We start from the raw sequence: 16,351 nt of genomic DNA, 5'->3' as shown, positions 1-16,351 counted from the left end.
ATGGAGTTGTGTTTTGTGCTAGAATTTCATTCAAAGTTTTGTGAAACTATGATATTACTGAAGATGGAAATATCTTATACAATTCATTAATTATTCCATCAATTCCTGGTGTTTTATTACTTTTGCTTTCTTTCATTTTTTGAGTAATTTCTTTTAGAGATATTTGTTTTTTGAATGGCTAAGCTTCTGGTGCCATTCTAAAGGGATCCAGTATCTGTCTGCCTGGGATGACATGGTCGACAGACCACGATGCTTTGCCAGAGATGGCCTGAACCTGTCACCCCTGGGATTCCGGATACTGGCTAAGGTTCTTGTCGCCCCTATAGTGCCTTTTTTAGGCAAGGTTCAAATGACAAATTCACCACCGTAACAGGAACAGGCAAGCAAAAACTGAGGGTGATGCTACTCAATGCCAGAAGTCTCAATCTCAAAATTCACTCACTTGAGGCACTCCTTAAAATGGAGAACATCGATATCTGTGCAGTGACTGAGACCTGGTTCAAGGCTGCAGAGAGCACCCCTGCACTACCAGGCTATAACTCATACCACACTTTTCGGCCATGTAACCTGGACCGGAACACCAAAGGCGGAGATGTATCCATATTCATTAAGGATATCCACACCTCCAGGCTAGTTGCTCAGCATAATGCAGCCGAGGTTATCCAAGTGCAACTAACTCTGGGCAAAACTGCAATCCAAATTGTAGCTTGCTACAGATCACCCACCATGCCCCAGGATTCCCACTCCTCTTTTCTTGATGTACTGGAAAATATTAGAGTTCAACCAAACACCCTAATAATGGGCGATTTCAACTATCCCACCATTAACTGGGAAAACTACTCATGTACCAACTCCTTCACTCAACACTTTCTGGAATTCATAAACTCCAATGTCCTGGATCAACTTATCCACACCCCCACCAGGGGCAGCAATATCCTAGATCTAGTCATTACCAATATGAGTGACCGGTGTTCCACACCTGAAGTCAATGCCTCATTTGTCCGATCCGATCATAAGCTAATTACCCTAGATATCCACATCCTGCCTCCACCCCCCATTAAGGAAACCATAATAAAAAATTTCTCCAAAGCCAACTTTATGCTTCTTAAGACAGAAATGGTGAACTTCATGACACCCATGCAGATGGACAATACAGTTATGACTACTGAATCCTACACAACTGCACTTTATAAGCACTTACATGAGTGCATGGATCGTGCTATCCCAAACAGAACCAAGACGCTATCCTCCAAAAAAAGGAAGCCAATCTGGTGGTCCCCTGCCATAAACAAACTGTACAACAGAAGGAAGAAACTCTTACAAAAGAGAGTAAAATCCCACGAGTGGAGGAGCTCCCTGGTCAGCCTCAGTAAGAAGCCATGGCCTCAAGCTCAATGCCAAAAAGTGCATTGCCATCCCCTTTGGTAAAAACTCTGTACCCATGAACTACAACATAGGCGGTAGTATACTTAACACCGAAAGTGTGATAAGATCCCTGATAAAATCCTCCAAAGCTAGTTACGAAAACAAAATCACCACTGATTCTAAAGACAACCACAAAGCATTCTATAGCTATGTCAAGAATCTCAATGGCAACACTCAGATCTGCTCTGAGTTACAGCACAATGGCACTAAATATACAGACCCAACTGATATTGCCAACATCCTGGTACATAGGTTCAGTGCTAACTTTACCCCCCTCTTACCCCCTAAAGAGCCCATCTCTATACCGGAAGAATGCAAAGTTCCTGTAATCACAGCTGAACAGGTAAAAACCACACTCTCCAAAGCCAAGAACACAGCATCCATGGGACCAGACAACATCCCAGGCTGCGTTCTACATGAACTACAGAACGAACTGGCACCCCACCTAAGTACCATGTTCAGTCATAGCCTCACCTCAGGCTTTGTGCCTGCTGAATGGCGCACAGCAATGGTTATCCCACTCCACAAGGGGGAAGCCACCACGGACCCCGGGAACTACCGCCCCATTAGCCTGACGAGCCTGGTCTGCAAGGCCATGGAATGTATCATCATGGAACTTATAAACAAAGATATTGGTAATCTCCAAACTCTGGATCTCACCCAGTTTGGGTTTCTAAAAGGCAGATCATGTCTCCTAAACCTAATAGAATTCTTTGAAGCAGTCACCAAAGCCCTAGACAAGGGTAAGGTGGTTCACACAGCCTATCTAGATCTTGCCAAGGCTTTTGACACCATCCCCCACTCTGGAATTATAGATAAACTCACTAAACTAGGTATAAATCCCTATGTCACAAGATGGGTTGCCAACTGGCTCACTGACAGAACCCACACTGTGAAAGTAGCAGACTCCAAATCCGACTTCAGACCAGTGACAAGTGGAGTACCACAGGGTTCAGTCCTGGGTCCTCTCCTGTTACACAGAAGGTCTTTGGCTAACGAAGTTCTCAGATGACTGCAAACTAGGAGCCATAATTGAAACTCCTAACAATGTGGACATCCTACAAAAGGGCCTCACTGAGACAGATGCCTGGTGTCAAAGCCATGGCCTCAAGCTCAATGCCAAAAAGTGCATTGTCATCCCCTTTGGTAAAAACTCTGTACCCATGAACTACAACATAGGCGGTAGTATACTTAACACCGAAAGTGTGATAAGAGACCTTGGGGCACAGGTGAACAGTAGTCTCTCCTTTGATAATCACATCGCCACGGTAGTCAGGAAATCCTTCTTCGTGGCACACCTCATCACAAAAGGTTTCTCATCCAGAAAAAAAGAGGTCATTGTTCCCCTCTACTCATCACTCATTAGACCCATTATAGAGTACAACGCCCCTTTTGGTATGTACCTCACAAGACATCTCCAACAACTGGAAAGGCCGCAGAAATACTTCACAAAGAGGATTACCGGCTTCAAACAGATGTCTTACGCTGACCGTCTCAAAAAAACTCCAGCTTTACTCCGTCGCATATCGCCTACTCAGAGGTGATCTCTGCCTAACATACAAAGCTATGTCAAACCCAGAGCTATTGGACATGCTCCACTTAAAGAAATCCCAATCTCTCCGAGCTACACGCTCTAGGGACCTAAACCTTGTCACCACAATAAATAGAACATGCCGGAGGGATAGATTTCTGTCCCAGAGACTTCCCATACTCTGGAATAAACTACCTGTCTATATCAAACAAAGCTCCTCATTAGCACTCTTTAAGAAAAATCTTGATGATTGGATGGGAAATAGGAAATTCACCCCAGGGATCACCTCTGTGGCTCTGCTCGACAGTGGCACAGGAAAATAATTTTCTTGGGTGGCAAAAGCCCGGGTACCTTTTTGGCTGGGCTTGTATAGGCCCCAAGGCCGATAGCCTAGTACCTACCTATGAACCTATGTCTAACTTTATAACTATTCTGGTAGCACCTTTATCTTTACTAATTTCAGGTCTAAATTTGATGTCTTACTTATATGTAAAGTGTCATTACAATGGTCAGAGAAATAATGTTTAAATGCATCTAGTGTATCATTTATATCCGAAACCTTTTGTTTTTTTTTCCTTCCTTCATGTATAATACTTGTAATATTATTTTCAATCGGATTTTTTTTAATCTTATTGCTAAATTATGCATATGTTTGGGTGATACTACATAGGAACTAAGTTTTAACCTTTCTACAGCTATATTAGTTTTGTGAGTTAGGATTTCATTATATCTTTTGTTTAAGTCTTCCAATGCTTTTTTTGATTATTTTGTGTGTAAGTAGATGAATCAATAGTGAGATCTATGATTTGTTTTTGAATGTTACATAATTCTGATTCCCACTCTTTTAGCTTGTTTTTATACCATGAAAGAATTTTTCCATTTAGATAGGCTTTCAAGGTATCCCAAAGATGAATTACATTTATTTCAGTAGTGTAGTTTATATCTAAAAAGAATTGTACTTCTGAATCTAACCAAGGTTTAAATTGTTTTAATTTTTGAATGTGAGCTGGAATTCTTGACATAAAAATTAATTTCTTATAATCTGTATGTATTTTGAGAATTAATGAATTATGGTCTGAAAAGGGACAAGGGATTATGGAAAATTTTATTATTTTTGAATTTAGCTCTTGAGGTATGAAGATTTTATCAATTCTTGTATGTGTCCCAAATCTGTGACCTTGGTGTGAAAATAATAAAAAATAATGAATTGTTCTCCTTATAACTAAATGTATCAATTAGATTTAAACTTTATTCCCATTTCTTAAGTAGCTTCCCTATAGAACTTACACAAATTTCTTTTGCTTGTGGTATCTGATTTATCCAATATGCAATTAAAGTCACCTCCCAAAATCAAATGTCCTTTTTTTCCTATTTGTATATATTAGTGTGGGTATAGCTGTCTAACCTCTTATGGCTAAGACAAAATTAGGCATACATAAGCAGGGTGTAACAAGTCAAATCCACTTTTGCATTTCTGTAGAAAGAAGTTGTCCTTTCAGTTGCAGCTAAACTCTGCCGATAACAGACACATAAATGGCCATAGTCCTAAGTTAATTGTTTCATTTAGTCTTTTAAAATGTGTGAAGTCTTGACAAATGCTGGCTTCTGGAATCCAAACACATTCTTAGGCTCTCACTTTTTGTGATCATTAAGGCATAGATTACTGAATATCATTTCAGTTTTAGACTGACATGTATAGTTTTAGTTCCATCAGCCAATCAGATATTTTTTCTGTGGTTCCTACATTTTCTACTGTAGAGATCTTACTTTTCTGAAAAGAAGTAGCTGTGTGATAACTTACTTTTTGTTTGCACTGAACCCATCTCTAAATGCAGTTCACTTTTCTTTTCAGCTTCAACAGTCTAGTCATTTGGTGAAGAAAACAGAGGTGCAGACAAATCATGTCCTCCTTTACCTTGAAGAGGTAAATCTAAGTATAATAACATTTATTTTTTTTTCAAAAACGTTTTTATTTATTTTAACAAAACAATAATCCAGTAAAATATTTACAAATACAACTAAAAAACAACTATATACATTGTCCATAACAATATACAAAGTAGGAAAAACATTTAGTATTTCTCTAACAATTTAAGTAATTTCTTTCAAGCATTTAACTGATGATGTATATTATTTGTTCTCATTTTTATAGTAGAGATTTCACTATTACATACTGATTTGGCTAAATGAATGATTTCAGAAATAAACAAGAGAGTAGACTTAGATTTCCATTTTTGTGACAACTTTTCTAGCAATAGATAAAATTGCCCATAATAGAGACATTTGATTTTTAGGTATGACTTCTGGAACTCATATATTAAATAGCATTAGAGAGTCAGAAACAATACAATTATTCCGCAAGCCACTACAGAAAGATCTAAACTCTGCCCAAAAGGGGGATACCATTCTACAACCATTTATTATTTATTTGTTTGTTTGTTTATTTCCAGTTTGATTACCATATAGTAACATTTCTGAATGTTCTTTGGAAGTTGTCAAACACAGAATTAAAATTGATGTATGGGAAATATTCTGTGTTATGTGCAGATGTACAGTAAACTCTCAGCTAACCGGCACCAATGGAGATTGGTAGATGCCAGATAAAAAGAAGTTATATACTCACCATAACGTTCCATGTTTGTTGTCCATCTCGCCGTTCATTCTTATAATGATGGGTTTGGAGCCGAAAGCCTTCTATAACGTTATTGCCATTTATACTTAAATTGAGTTATTAATATTTTCATAATGCTTCTTAAAGTAATTTAGTTTGTCTGAGACTCTTACTGTCTTATTATTGTCGTATATACTTTCTTTAGTATGATTTTTCCTCATTTAAGTACTTTGATCTGATTGCAATTTTATGCAAACTATTAAGGTTAAATGAATATGAGTACAGTTTTATTTTTTATAAGTTAATAGCAAATGTTAAGTTGTCAATCTCGCCTTCATTCTTGCTGGATGGGTTCGGAGCCGATCCTCGGCTCCGACTCGGCCAATACTAAAGCTCGAGAGCTAATTCCACCGGCTCGAGGCTCCCCTGTTTCCCACAATGCTAGGCGGTAACTACCCAGATCTCGTTTGCCGCTATAGCTGACGAGGTGCGCTTTTCTACCGGCTCAGGCAGGTTAGTTCAAATTTACTTTTAGGTACTTCTAATAACCCCCCTTTTAGTTTTAATACATATCCTTTAGTTTAATTTTAAACTTTTAGATATATCGACCCCTGTTTGTCGAGCCCCCTTCCCTTTTTACCCTTGTTCTAGGCCTTCGGCCCTTCCCTCACCCTAGTCCTTTATTAGATTAGTGTTGTAGGGGCTTGTGTGTGTGTGTTTGTGTATTAACATTAATAATTTATTTTAATATTTTTTTCTGTAGAGAGTGTCTGGATTGTGTTTGTGTGTGTTAGCCTCTCTTTTCTCACTATGTCTAAAGACAAGGTCTCAGGCTTCAAGAAGTGTGACTTGTGCTGTCAGAAAATGTCTCTGACAGACGGTCACACTTCTTGTGTGTATTGCCTGGGGCCTTTGCACCTGCAGGACTCTTGTGCTTTTTGTCATGGGTTTAGCCCTAGAGTCCTGCAGGAACGCAAGAATAAGCTTATCTTGCGGGGCTTATTAAAGCCTGAAGGCCCCCCCGACTCAATCTGTGTCGGGGAAGCCTTCAAGAGCTTCCAAGCAGTCGGCTCCTGCTCCTGAGTCGACTGCTGAGAAGTCTAAGCCGGCTTCGACATCAGCTCCGGCTGGAGCCGATGTTTCTAAGCCTCATACTTTTACCTCGGCTCCGGCTGGAGCCGAGGCTGATAAAACTTTGTCGGCTCCGATACCCTTATCGGAGCCACATTCGAGAAAGAGGTCCAGGTCCCCCTCTATCGGATCCGTGCACTCAGCGCCAGGATCCCCTCTTCTTTCGGAACGAAGTCACAAAACTCATTCCTCACGGTCTTCCAGATTATCAGACCATGACTTGCAAAGGGTAGTGAGTAGACTTCTCAAGTCCGAGGCACTGGCCCAAATGCTGCATAGCCCGACTCACCAGTCAGTGGCTATTCCCGTTCCCCAATACATTCCTCCTCCGACTCCTTCGAGTTCGGAGCCAAGGCTTGTCAGAGCCATGACTGTCGGTGCGTCGGATCCGATACCTTCCATTTCGGCTCCGTCGTCTGCTCCGTTCTCCTCTTTGGAGGGATCTCGGCGCCGGGCTTCCCTCGTCGGCTCCGAGGGGGCGAGTGGCATCGGACCCTTGTTCAACCCCGCTCTCCCTCTCGGGGCTTCGGCGTTGGTGAGTTTGGCTCCGACATCGACTTCGGAGCCATCTCTGTCGGTGCCGGGGGAGGTCCTTGTCTCTTCAGAGCGAGGGCCTCGGGCCTTGCCTGACAGGGGTGCCTTAGAGGTCATGCGGAGTGTGCTAGAACCAGGTTCTGCCCCACAGTCAGCTCCTTCAGCCCCTCCATCTACAGTGCCTGCGGTGATTTCTACTCACCCCTTGTCCCAGACCGCAGAGAGCCAACTCCTCAAGATTCCCCATTGGGAATTTTCTCCTCTTCCGAGGCCTCTCCTGACCCTGCAGGAGATCCCCCAAGGAAGAGGCAGTGCAAGAGGAAGCACATTGACTCCCCTGAGTCTATCACTTCTGACACTGACTTAGAGGAATCCGAAGGGTCCCCTCGATCCCCCTCTGAGGATGTCTCCTTTGCTGACATCCTTGAGATCCTGAAACAGAGGGGGAACTGGCCAGCCCTTAATCCTTCGGAGGATGAGTCAGTGTATCTTGAGGCGTTTGGTTCTTGCCCTTCTACCTCCTGGGTGTCCCCTCCCTTTGACCCCCTTATGGAAGTGGTGGCAAGGAAGGCTTGGACGGCTCCTGACTCAGTGGAACCCACCCCGAGGAGACCATCCAAATTTATTACTGCCCCCAAAGACAAAGAGTTTTTATCCAAAGGTGTCCCTGTTGATGCCATGGTGGTGGCTGCGGCCACAAAGGAGTTAGCTAATCCTTCGGTTCCTGTCCATCCTCCTAATAAGGAATCTAGGACCATGGACAGGTACGACAAGCGGATGTTCTCGTCAGCGACCTTTTCAATGCGGTCGCTGAACTACTTATGCCACTTCACTCGTCTCCAAAGAGATTTACTCAAGGATATGGGTGAACTGATGAAGGATCCTACAGCTGAGGGGTTCAAAGACACAATGAACTCCCAGTTGGCAACCCTAAATTCCATCGTTAACTCCTCCATGCGGCTGGTCTCATATGCAGCAGATGGGGCGAGTAGAGCCGCAGGCACAGGCGTTGCCTTACGACGTCACGCCTGGATGCAGCTATGCAACTTTGCGGACCCTTTCAAGGCGTCCTTCACCAATTCTCCCTTTGATGGATCATCATTGTTTGGTCCACAGGTGAAGGATACATTGACCAGGTGCGAGGTAGAAGGTAAGACTCTCTCTGCTGTAGGAGTCCGTTTTTCTACCCCTTCTAGACCCTATCCCAAAGGTCAAAGGGGAGGAAAGATGTGGTTCCGCAAACAATCCCAGGGAGTCTCATCTGACGCACAAGGCCGATTCCCCTCTAGAGGCAGAGGGGGGAATAATAATAGATGCCACCCTAGAGGCAGAGGAGGTCCGCAAAACCAGGGTAGCAGAGAAATGTTCTCTGACAAACCCTTTCAGCACCCCTGAGGGGCTGCCCGGCTGTCCACCTTCGGAGGCAGTCGGGGGAAGGTTATCACTGTACCCAAAAGCCTGGCTTTCCCTTACTCAAGACAAATGGGTACAGTCGATCATATCCGAGGGTTACAAAATTCCCTTCATTCACATCCCAACCCAACCAAAAAGATCCCTTCCAGATGTTCCACCCGGTCCAAGGGAACAAGCAGCATTAGAAATTTCAAAGCTGCTATCAAAAAGAGCTATCCAATCAGTCCCGGCAGACCAGCAAGGATCCGGAATCTACTCCAAATTCTTTTGGTACCAAAAAACAGGGGACTGGAGACCCATACTGGATCTCAGCTACTTAAACAAGTTTGTCAAAAAAACAAAATTCCGGATGGTCACGCTACAGTCCATTCTACCCTTCTTGGGTCAGGACAATTGGATGTGCTCGATAGATCTTCAGGACGCACTACCACATCAAAATGAACAGACGCTCCAGGAGATATCTCCGCTTCAGGCTGGGAGCCAGTCACTACCAATTCAGGGCCCTGCCCTTTGGTCTCACTACAGCCCCGTGTGTTCACCAAATGCATGGCAGTGGTCACGGCTCACTTGAGACGCCAAGGATTCCAGGTGTTTCCGTATCTGGACGACTGGCTCCTTACTGCCACCACCAGACATCAGCTTCTCCTATCCAGGGACTTCACCATCCAATCTTGCCAAGCTCTAGGCATTTCGATAAATTTCGAAAAATCTGCCTTGTCGCCTTGTCAGTCTATTGTCTTTATAGGCGCCACCTTAGATACACGGAATCTTTCAGCCAGACTCACAGAGCAGAGGGTGTCAGACATTCGGAACCAAGTGTCCCTTCTCTTACAATGCGTCAAAGTCAAAGCCAGACTGGTGTTGAAGGTACTAGGACTCATGGCAGCAGCTATTCCCCTTCTCCCCTTAGCTCGCTTTCACATGAGGATCCTCCAATGGATGCTGTTTACTCAATGGTCCTTTCAACAGCTCCCGATGTCCCATACCATATTGATTACTCAAGCATGCAAGAATCAACTGTCTTGGTGGATCACATCACCTCAACTTCTCCGAGGAAGACCCTTCACTCCCCCCCCCCCAGTCGCCACGTTGACAACAGATGCCTCCCTGATCAGGTGGGGGGGGCATTATCAGGGCAGGACAGTCTAGGGCACGTGGCAACCTTTCGAGTGCCACTTGCACATAAATGTCTTAGAGATGAGAGCAGTGCTTTTAGCATTGCAAGCCCTTCACGACTCTCTTCCCACTGGGACTATTGCAATTCAAACGGACAACATGTCCGTAGTGTGGTACATCAACAAACCAGGCGGAACCAGATCATACCCTTTATGTCGAGATTCACTCAGACTTTGGCAATGGGCGATCTCTTCTCAGCGTTTTCTGATAGCAACGCATATTCCCAGGAAATCCAACATTATTGCAGACAAATTGAGCAGAGCAATTCTCATGCCACATGAGTGGTCTCTAAAGAAGTCAGTTCTAGAAGAAGTATTCCTAAGATGGGGCCAGCCTTGCTGCGATCTTTTTGCTACTCCCCAAAACAGCAAGTGTCACGACTTCTTCACTCTCTTCCCGTTACCAGGCCATCCCACCAGAGATGCTCTAGTCCACGATTGACCCCGAGGACTTCTGTATGCCTTTCCCCCCTTTCCACTGATATCTCAACTAATTCAGAAAGCCATCGCCTTGAGAGTGACAATGATCCTCATTGCCCCTTACTGGTCTCGACAGATATGGTTTCCCTTTCTTCATCGTTACCTTTTGGAGCAGCCTTGGCATCTGGACCCAGTACCAGATCTGATCACCCACCAATCGAGTCAGCTGCACCAATCTCTGTCTTCTCTAAACCTCACAGCGTGGTTTCTCCGATTCCAACCTTAGCCAGGCTTCCCTCAATATCTCGCTCAGTCCGAGATATCTTGATAGCCTCTTATAAATCTTCTACCCGGAAGATTTATAGTAGCAAATGTAAACGTTTTTCCTTTTGGGCATCATCGAAAAACATAGATCCCTTTACTGCACCTATCCAGTCTATTTTAGACTTTCTAGCAGAACTCTTTCATTTAGGATCTTCTGCATCAACCATTAGAGTTCAATTGGCTGCCATATCAAATTTTCATGTTGGTGTTTCAGAGTCCAGCATCATGGCTCACAAACTCTGTAAAGCCTTCTTAAGGGGTGTATTTCTTCTCAAACCTCCAATCAAAGACCCCCCGCCTCAATGGGATTTGAACTTGGTTCTGGCATCTTTAATTTTTCCCCCCTTCGAGCCGGCGGCTTCATGTTCTCTGAAGTTGCTTTCTTGGAAGACACTTTTTCTGGTAGCTATAACTTCAGCGAGAAGGGTATCCCAACTCCATGCTCTGTGCAGTCGTCCTCCTTACTTAGTTTTTCACAAAGACAGGGTATCCCTCCGTACTAATCCATCCTTTATGCCTAAAATTTCTTCTCAAATAAACCTAAACCAAATTATTGATCTCCCCGTTTTTTTTCCCTAACTATTCAAACAGGTCGGAACAAAAGCTACATTTTTTGGATGTTCATCGCCAACTTAGATATTACTTAGACAGGACTAAACAATTCAGGAAATCTGATCAATTGTTTCTGTCATATGCGGAAGGTAAATTGGGCCTTTCAGTCACTAAAATATCCCTTTCTAGATGGCTCACCTCTACAATTACCTTCATCTATGAGATCAGACATCAAAAACTACCCTCAAGACCTAGAGCTCATTCAACTAGGGCATTAGCTACATCCGTAGCTTTTCAGGATAGGTTGCCAATAGATTCAATTTGTGCAGCAGCCACCTGGGCTTCTCCTCATACATTCATTTCACATTACAAATTGGACATGGTTTCCAGAAGCCGTGCCAAATTTGGTTCCACTGTTCTCAAGAGTCTGTTCCAATAGGCCACCCGGGATAAGGTGCTAGGGACGCGGTCCCATCCAGCAAGAATGAAGGCGAGATTGACAACTTAACATTAAGAAGTTATGTACCTACCATAACGTTCCATGTTAGTTGTCTTCTTCTCGCCTTCTTTCTTGCGTCCCACCCTCCTTCCCCCAAGCCTGGACAGACCGACTGGAATTCTTTTGTGTTTTTCTTCTGAAAGTTGTCATTCCCACACGTTCTCCCACCTCTTCTATCTTTACTGAGGTCTGCCTTTCTTTTACGCAGATTGTTTGAGGTGGGTTTCCCAACTCCATTCTATGGAGACTAGGATTGCTTGGTATAGCTATCAAACGAGATCTGAGTAGTTACCGCCTAGCATTGTGGGATATAGGGGAGCCTCGAGCCGGTGGAATTAGCTCTCGAGCTTTAGTATTGGCCGAGTCGGAGCCGAGGATCGGCTCCGAACCCATCCAGCAAGAAAGAAGGCGAGAAGAAGACAACTAACATGGAACATTATGGTAGGTACATAACTTCTTATTTTATGCTGTAGGATATCTTCATATTCTTTATTTAATTTTTTAATATTATCTAGTGAAGATTTATCATTAGGTGTGACATTTAGTTTTAACTTATCAATTTCATTTTGTATATCTGTTAAATTCTTATCCCATTATCTTCTTTTGAATAAAAAACAGCTTTTAACTTTGCCATATATATAAGCAAGCAATAATGCCTGACAAGGTGTGTGTTAATGTGTAATTAATGCCCACCCAGGGGTGCGGAGGAGGGCCTCTGCACCCCTGGAAGGTCATTAATTACACATTAACACACCCTGGAGAGCATTATTGTGTTTAGACAATGAGCTCTCTGAAATATTGTTGTGTTTTACTTACTTATGTATTTTTTTAAGTACTATTTTATTTTTTTAATATATTTTTGATGTAAAATAGTTCCTCTGCCTAATGTTTCATACTTGCTGTACTTTACGTTAATGGTGTTGGAGGAAGCATTTTACATCAAACATATATAAAAAATAATAATAGTGCTTAAAAAATAATAAGCAAGTGAAACTCAACAATTCCATTCTCTCTGACATACAGAACTACACAGTCTCTTCTTCTTTCCCACACATACATATACACACAGTCTCTTCTTCTTTCATACACACATTGATTCACACAAGATTGGTCTCACTCTCTATTGCTTTCTCTGTCACACACAGTCTCTTCCGCTTACATACATGCATTCAGTCACACATCACTCTCACTTTCTCTCTCACTATCTGAATCATACCTCTCAACCTCTTGCAACAAGAAGTTTGGACAAAACCTAGAATAATAAAGGGAGCACAACATGGGGACACATGTTTAATAATGCTCTTATAAACTTAGAAGGTTGCTAGAATAATCAGCTTTGCCTTCATACTAGCATACATGTTCTGAAGGTTATGAAGTCTGAAACTGAAATGCCTGACAACATTTGCCAGAAAACCACATTTTATGAGGAACAGATGCAAAAATATAAGGCAAAAATCTGGACAGTTGAGAGGTATGCTCTGTATCTCTCTCTCTCTCACACACACGCACGCACACACACACACACACACACACACACACACACACACACACACACACACACACACACACACACACACACACACACCTCTCACATATGCACACAGTCTTTCTGCTTTCATACACACTGACTCACACAAGATTGCTCTCATTATCTCTCTATCTCTCCATGTCACACACAGTCTCCTCTGCTTCCGAACATGCATTCAGTCACACATCACTCCCGCTTTCTCTCACACACACACGTAATCTCTCTGCTTTCATGCACGTATTCATACACATGTGCAAACATAAACACACACTTTTTCTGTTTCCCTCGCTCGATCGCTCTGTCTTACTCTCATACATGCATATACTCTCACATACACTTCATTTTAATTTTTTTTATTTTACACACTCATAAACACATACACACACATACACATACACACACACACACACACACACACACACACACACACACACACACACACACACCTACCTTTTTTTTTAGTTGTCTTCTTTTTAATATTTTATATTCGCTAAACAGAAAAAGCACTGCTTACTGAGCATAAAATAATTGCAGATGTTCAGTTTTCTCACTCCGAGCTCCACGGCAGCTTGATATGCTGCCATGAAGAGGCGGACTCGTTCTTCTCAGCGGGCATTACTTGTACATTAACAGCCTGCTAAAGAACGCTCATTCTCCAATCAGGGTACTGATGTACAGTAAGCCCGTTGTCTAAACACCTTTAAGGTATCCCATAATATTGTATCTGAAACCTGGTCATTACTATTAAACTGCATGAATTGTTTTATTTCATTTAACAGCCATTCTCGAAAGCCTTTTACTTTTGTAATGTAAGTAGGGATTCTTTGACAAAAATTTAAAGTGTCTGTACTAAAAATTATTTTAAAAGTAAGAGCATTATAATCTGATACAGGGCATGAGACCACCAGTACCTCTATAAGAATAATGAGATTGTTGTAAAGAAGAAGATAATTTTATATCATGTACATCTTTCAGATTTGTTGTATTTATATAGTTATTTAGATGTTTTGCTGTTGGAGAAATCTTGAACGTTTTAGCAATTGTGGTATCAGAAGATAGAATGCAGTTAAAGTCACCTTCAATAAGTATTTCCCCCACAATGTAAAATCATTGTGTCTAAGAGTTTTTTAACAGTTTTTGTGCCAATACCCGGTAACCAATATGTATTAATCGGGGTATAACGTTTATTTTCCAGTTTTATTACTGCTATTCCAAGCATATCATCATTATCTGAATATATATCTATGATCTGGGGCAGTCTTAAGGAGCTTTTCCATAAGATTAGGACACCCCTTCTTTTATGCTTGAAATGAGAGCCAGGCAGTACTGTATTGTTCTTTAACAATATTCTGTTCAAGTCCTCTGTCAATAAATGAGTTTCTTGTAAAAAAAAAAAAAACTGTCTCAGCCTTAAGTAAAGATAAATATTTGTTGATGTTACTTTCCTTGTTTGGGTTATTTAGCCCATTCACACTTAAAGAGACAACTTTATTAGTTGCCACTGCATAAAATGTTGCATTAATATTAGATGTTAAGTTGTCAATCTCGCCTTCATTCTTGCTGGATGGGTTCGGAGCCGATCCTCGGCTCCGACTCGGCACTTGCTAAGCTCGAGAGCTAATTTTACCAGCTCGAGGCAACCCTATATCCCATGATGCAAGGCGGAGATTACTCAGATCACGTTTGCCGCTTCGCTAACGAGGTGCCTTCTTTTACCAGCTCTAGGTAAGTGAACTTTTTAGAGACTTTTCGTCTACCCCCCTTTAACTTTATATATATATATATATATATTGTATTTTTGTTAATTATCGACTTTCTTTAGCCCTATTCCCGTCAGAGTTCCCTTCTTTTTGAGTAAATATTCCCTTGTCCCTAGTTAGGCCTTAGGCCTTCCCGTCCCTAAATTTTTTCCTGTCAGGGATTGTTTGTGTGTGACTGTGTGTTATCCCTGTTTAATTTAATTTAATTTGTTGGACTGAGTGTTTTTGTGTGTGAGTGTGTTACTGGTGTTTCATCGACACAGTTATGTCGAAGGACACTAAGGTCTCAGGCTTCAAGAAGTGTGACTCGTGCTGTCAGAAGATGTCTCTGACAGACGGTCACACTTCTTGTATTTATTGCCTGGGACCTTCGCACCTGCAGGACTCTTGTGCTATCTGTCATGCTTTCAGCCCAAGAGTCCTGCAGGAATGAAAAAATAAGCTCATATTAAGGGGCTTATTAAAGCCTGAGAGCTCCCCGACTAAGTCGGCGCCGGGGAAGCCCTCGAAACCTGTTAAGCCTTCGGCTCAGGCTTCCAAGCCGTTGGCTTCAGGTTCTTCCTCACCAGGCTCGAGATCGGCTCCGGCCGGAGCCGATCTTTCCTTACCAGTCTCAGTATCGGTTCCATCCGGCGCCGATACTGTCAAATCCAGACACTCAGTGTCGGCTCCGGCTGGAGCCGACGTATCTTCGGCTCCGATGGCTCCATTGATCTCAAAAAAGAGATCTCGATCCCCTTCAGTGGAATCTATATATTCGGCTCCGAGATCACCCTTGCTCTCGGAGCGGAGCCATTGGAGCCGATCTTCTCGGTCATCCAGGCTATCTGATCACGACCTTGAGAGAGTGGTGAGTAGACTATTAAAGTCTCAGGCATTGACCCAAATACTCCATAGCCCATCTCAACAGATGGTAGCTATATCACATCCACCGAACATTCCTCCTTCGACTCTCTTACAGAGCTCGGAGCCGGAGCTCCTCGGAACCGGTACCATTGTGACTTTGGAGCCGATACCACCCCTTTCGGCTCCGTCGTCCTTGGCTCCGATTTCCTCCTTGAGACCTTCATTGGAGGGATCCGGGCGTCTAGTCTCTCTCGTCGGCTCCGAGGGGGCGAGTGGCATCGGACCCTTGTCCGACCCCGTTCTCCCTCTCGAAGCTTCGGCGTTGGTGAGCTCGGCCCCGACATCTGCCTCGGAGCCTTCCCTCTCAGTGAGGCCTGGGGTTCCTATCTCTTCGGAGCGGGAACTTTCTGGTCTCTCTGACGGGGGAGCCTTTGAGGTGATGAGGAGTGTACTAGCCCCTGGGCTTAGTCAACGGACAGTTCCATCAGCTCCTCCCACTACAGTGCCTGCTGACGTCTCTTCCCACTCTGTTGCTCCCGGACCCAGAGATCCAGTGCCTCAGGTTTCCCCATTGGGAATATCTTCCTCTTCCGAGGCTTCTC

At 43.2% G+C, this 16,351-nt stretch overlaps 1 protein-coding gene across 1 annotated transcript in view; it reads left to right on the top strand.

Annotated features, from left to right (window-relative positions):
• The window catches only part of LOC122808678 (alpha-2-macroglobulin-like), a 2,073,303-nt gene that overhangs the window by 1,700,919 nt on the left and 356,033 nt on the right, over nucleotides 1-16,351 (top strand). The window contains exon 17 of the mRNA XM_044079658.1: nucleotides 4,809-4,880. Coding sequence (XP_043935593.1) covers nucleotides 4,809-4,880 — 72 coding nt within the window. The remainder of the gene's footprint in view (nucleotides 1-4,808; nucleotides 4,881-16,351) is intronic.

Source organism: Protopterus annectens, chromosome 8.part0 (assembly GCF_019279795.1).
Source record: "Protopterus annectens isolate FY-2018-M chromosome 8.part0, PAN1.0, whole genome shotgun sequence".
Classification (NCBI taxonomy): domain Eukaryota; kingdom Metazoa; phylum Chordata; order Ceratodontiformes; family Protopteridae; genus Protopterus; species Protopterus annectens.
Note: the sequence above shows the minus strand (reverse complement) of the source record. Positions and strands in the feature narration are given on the sequence as shown.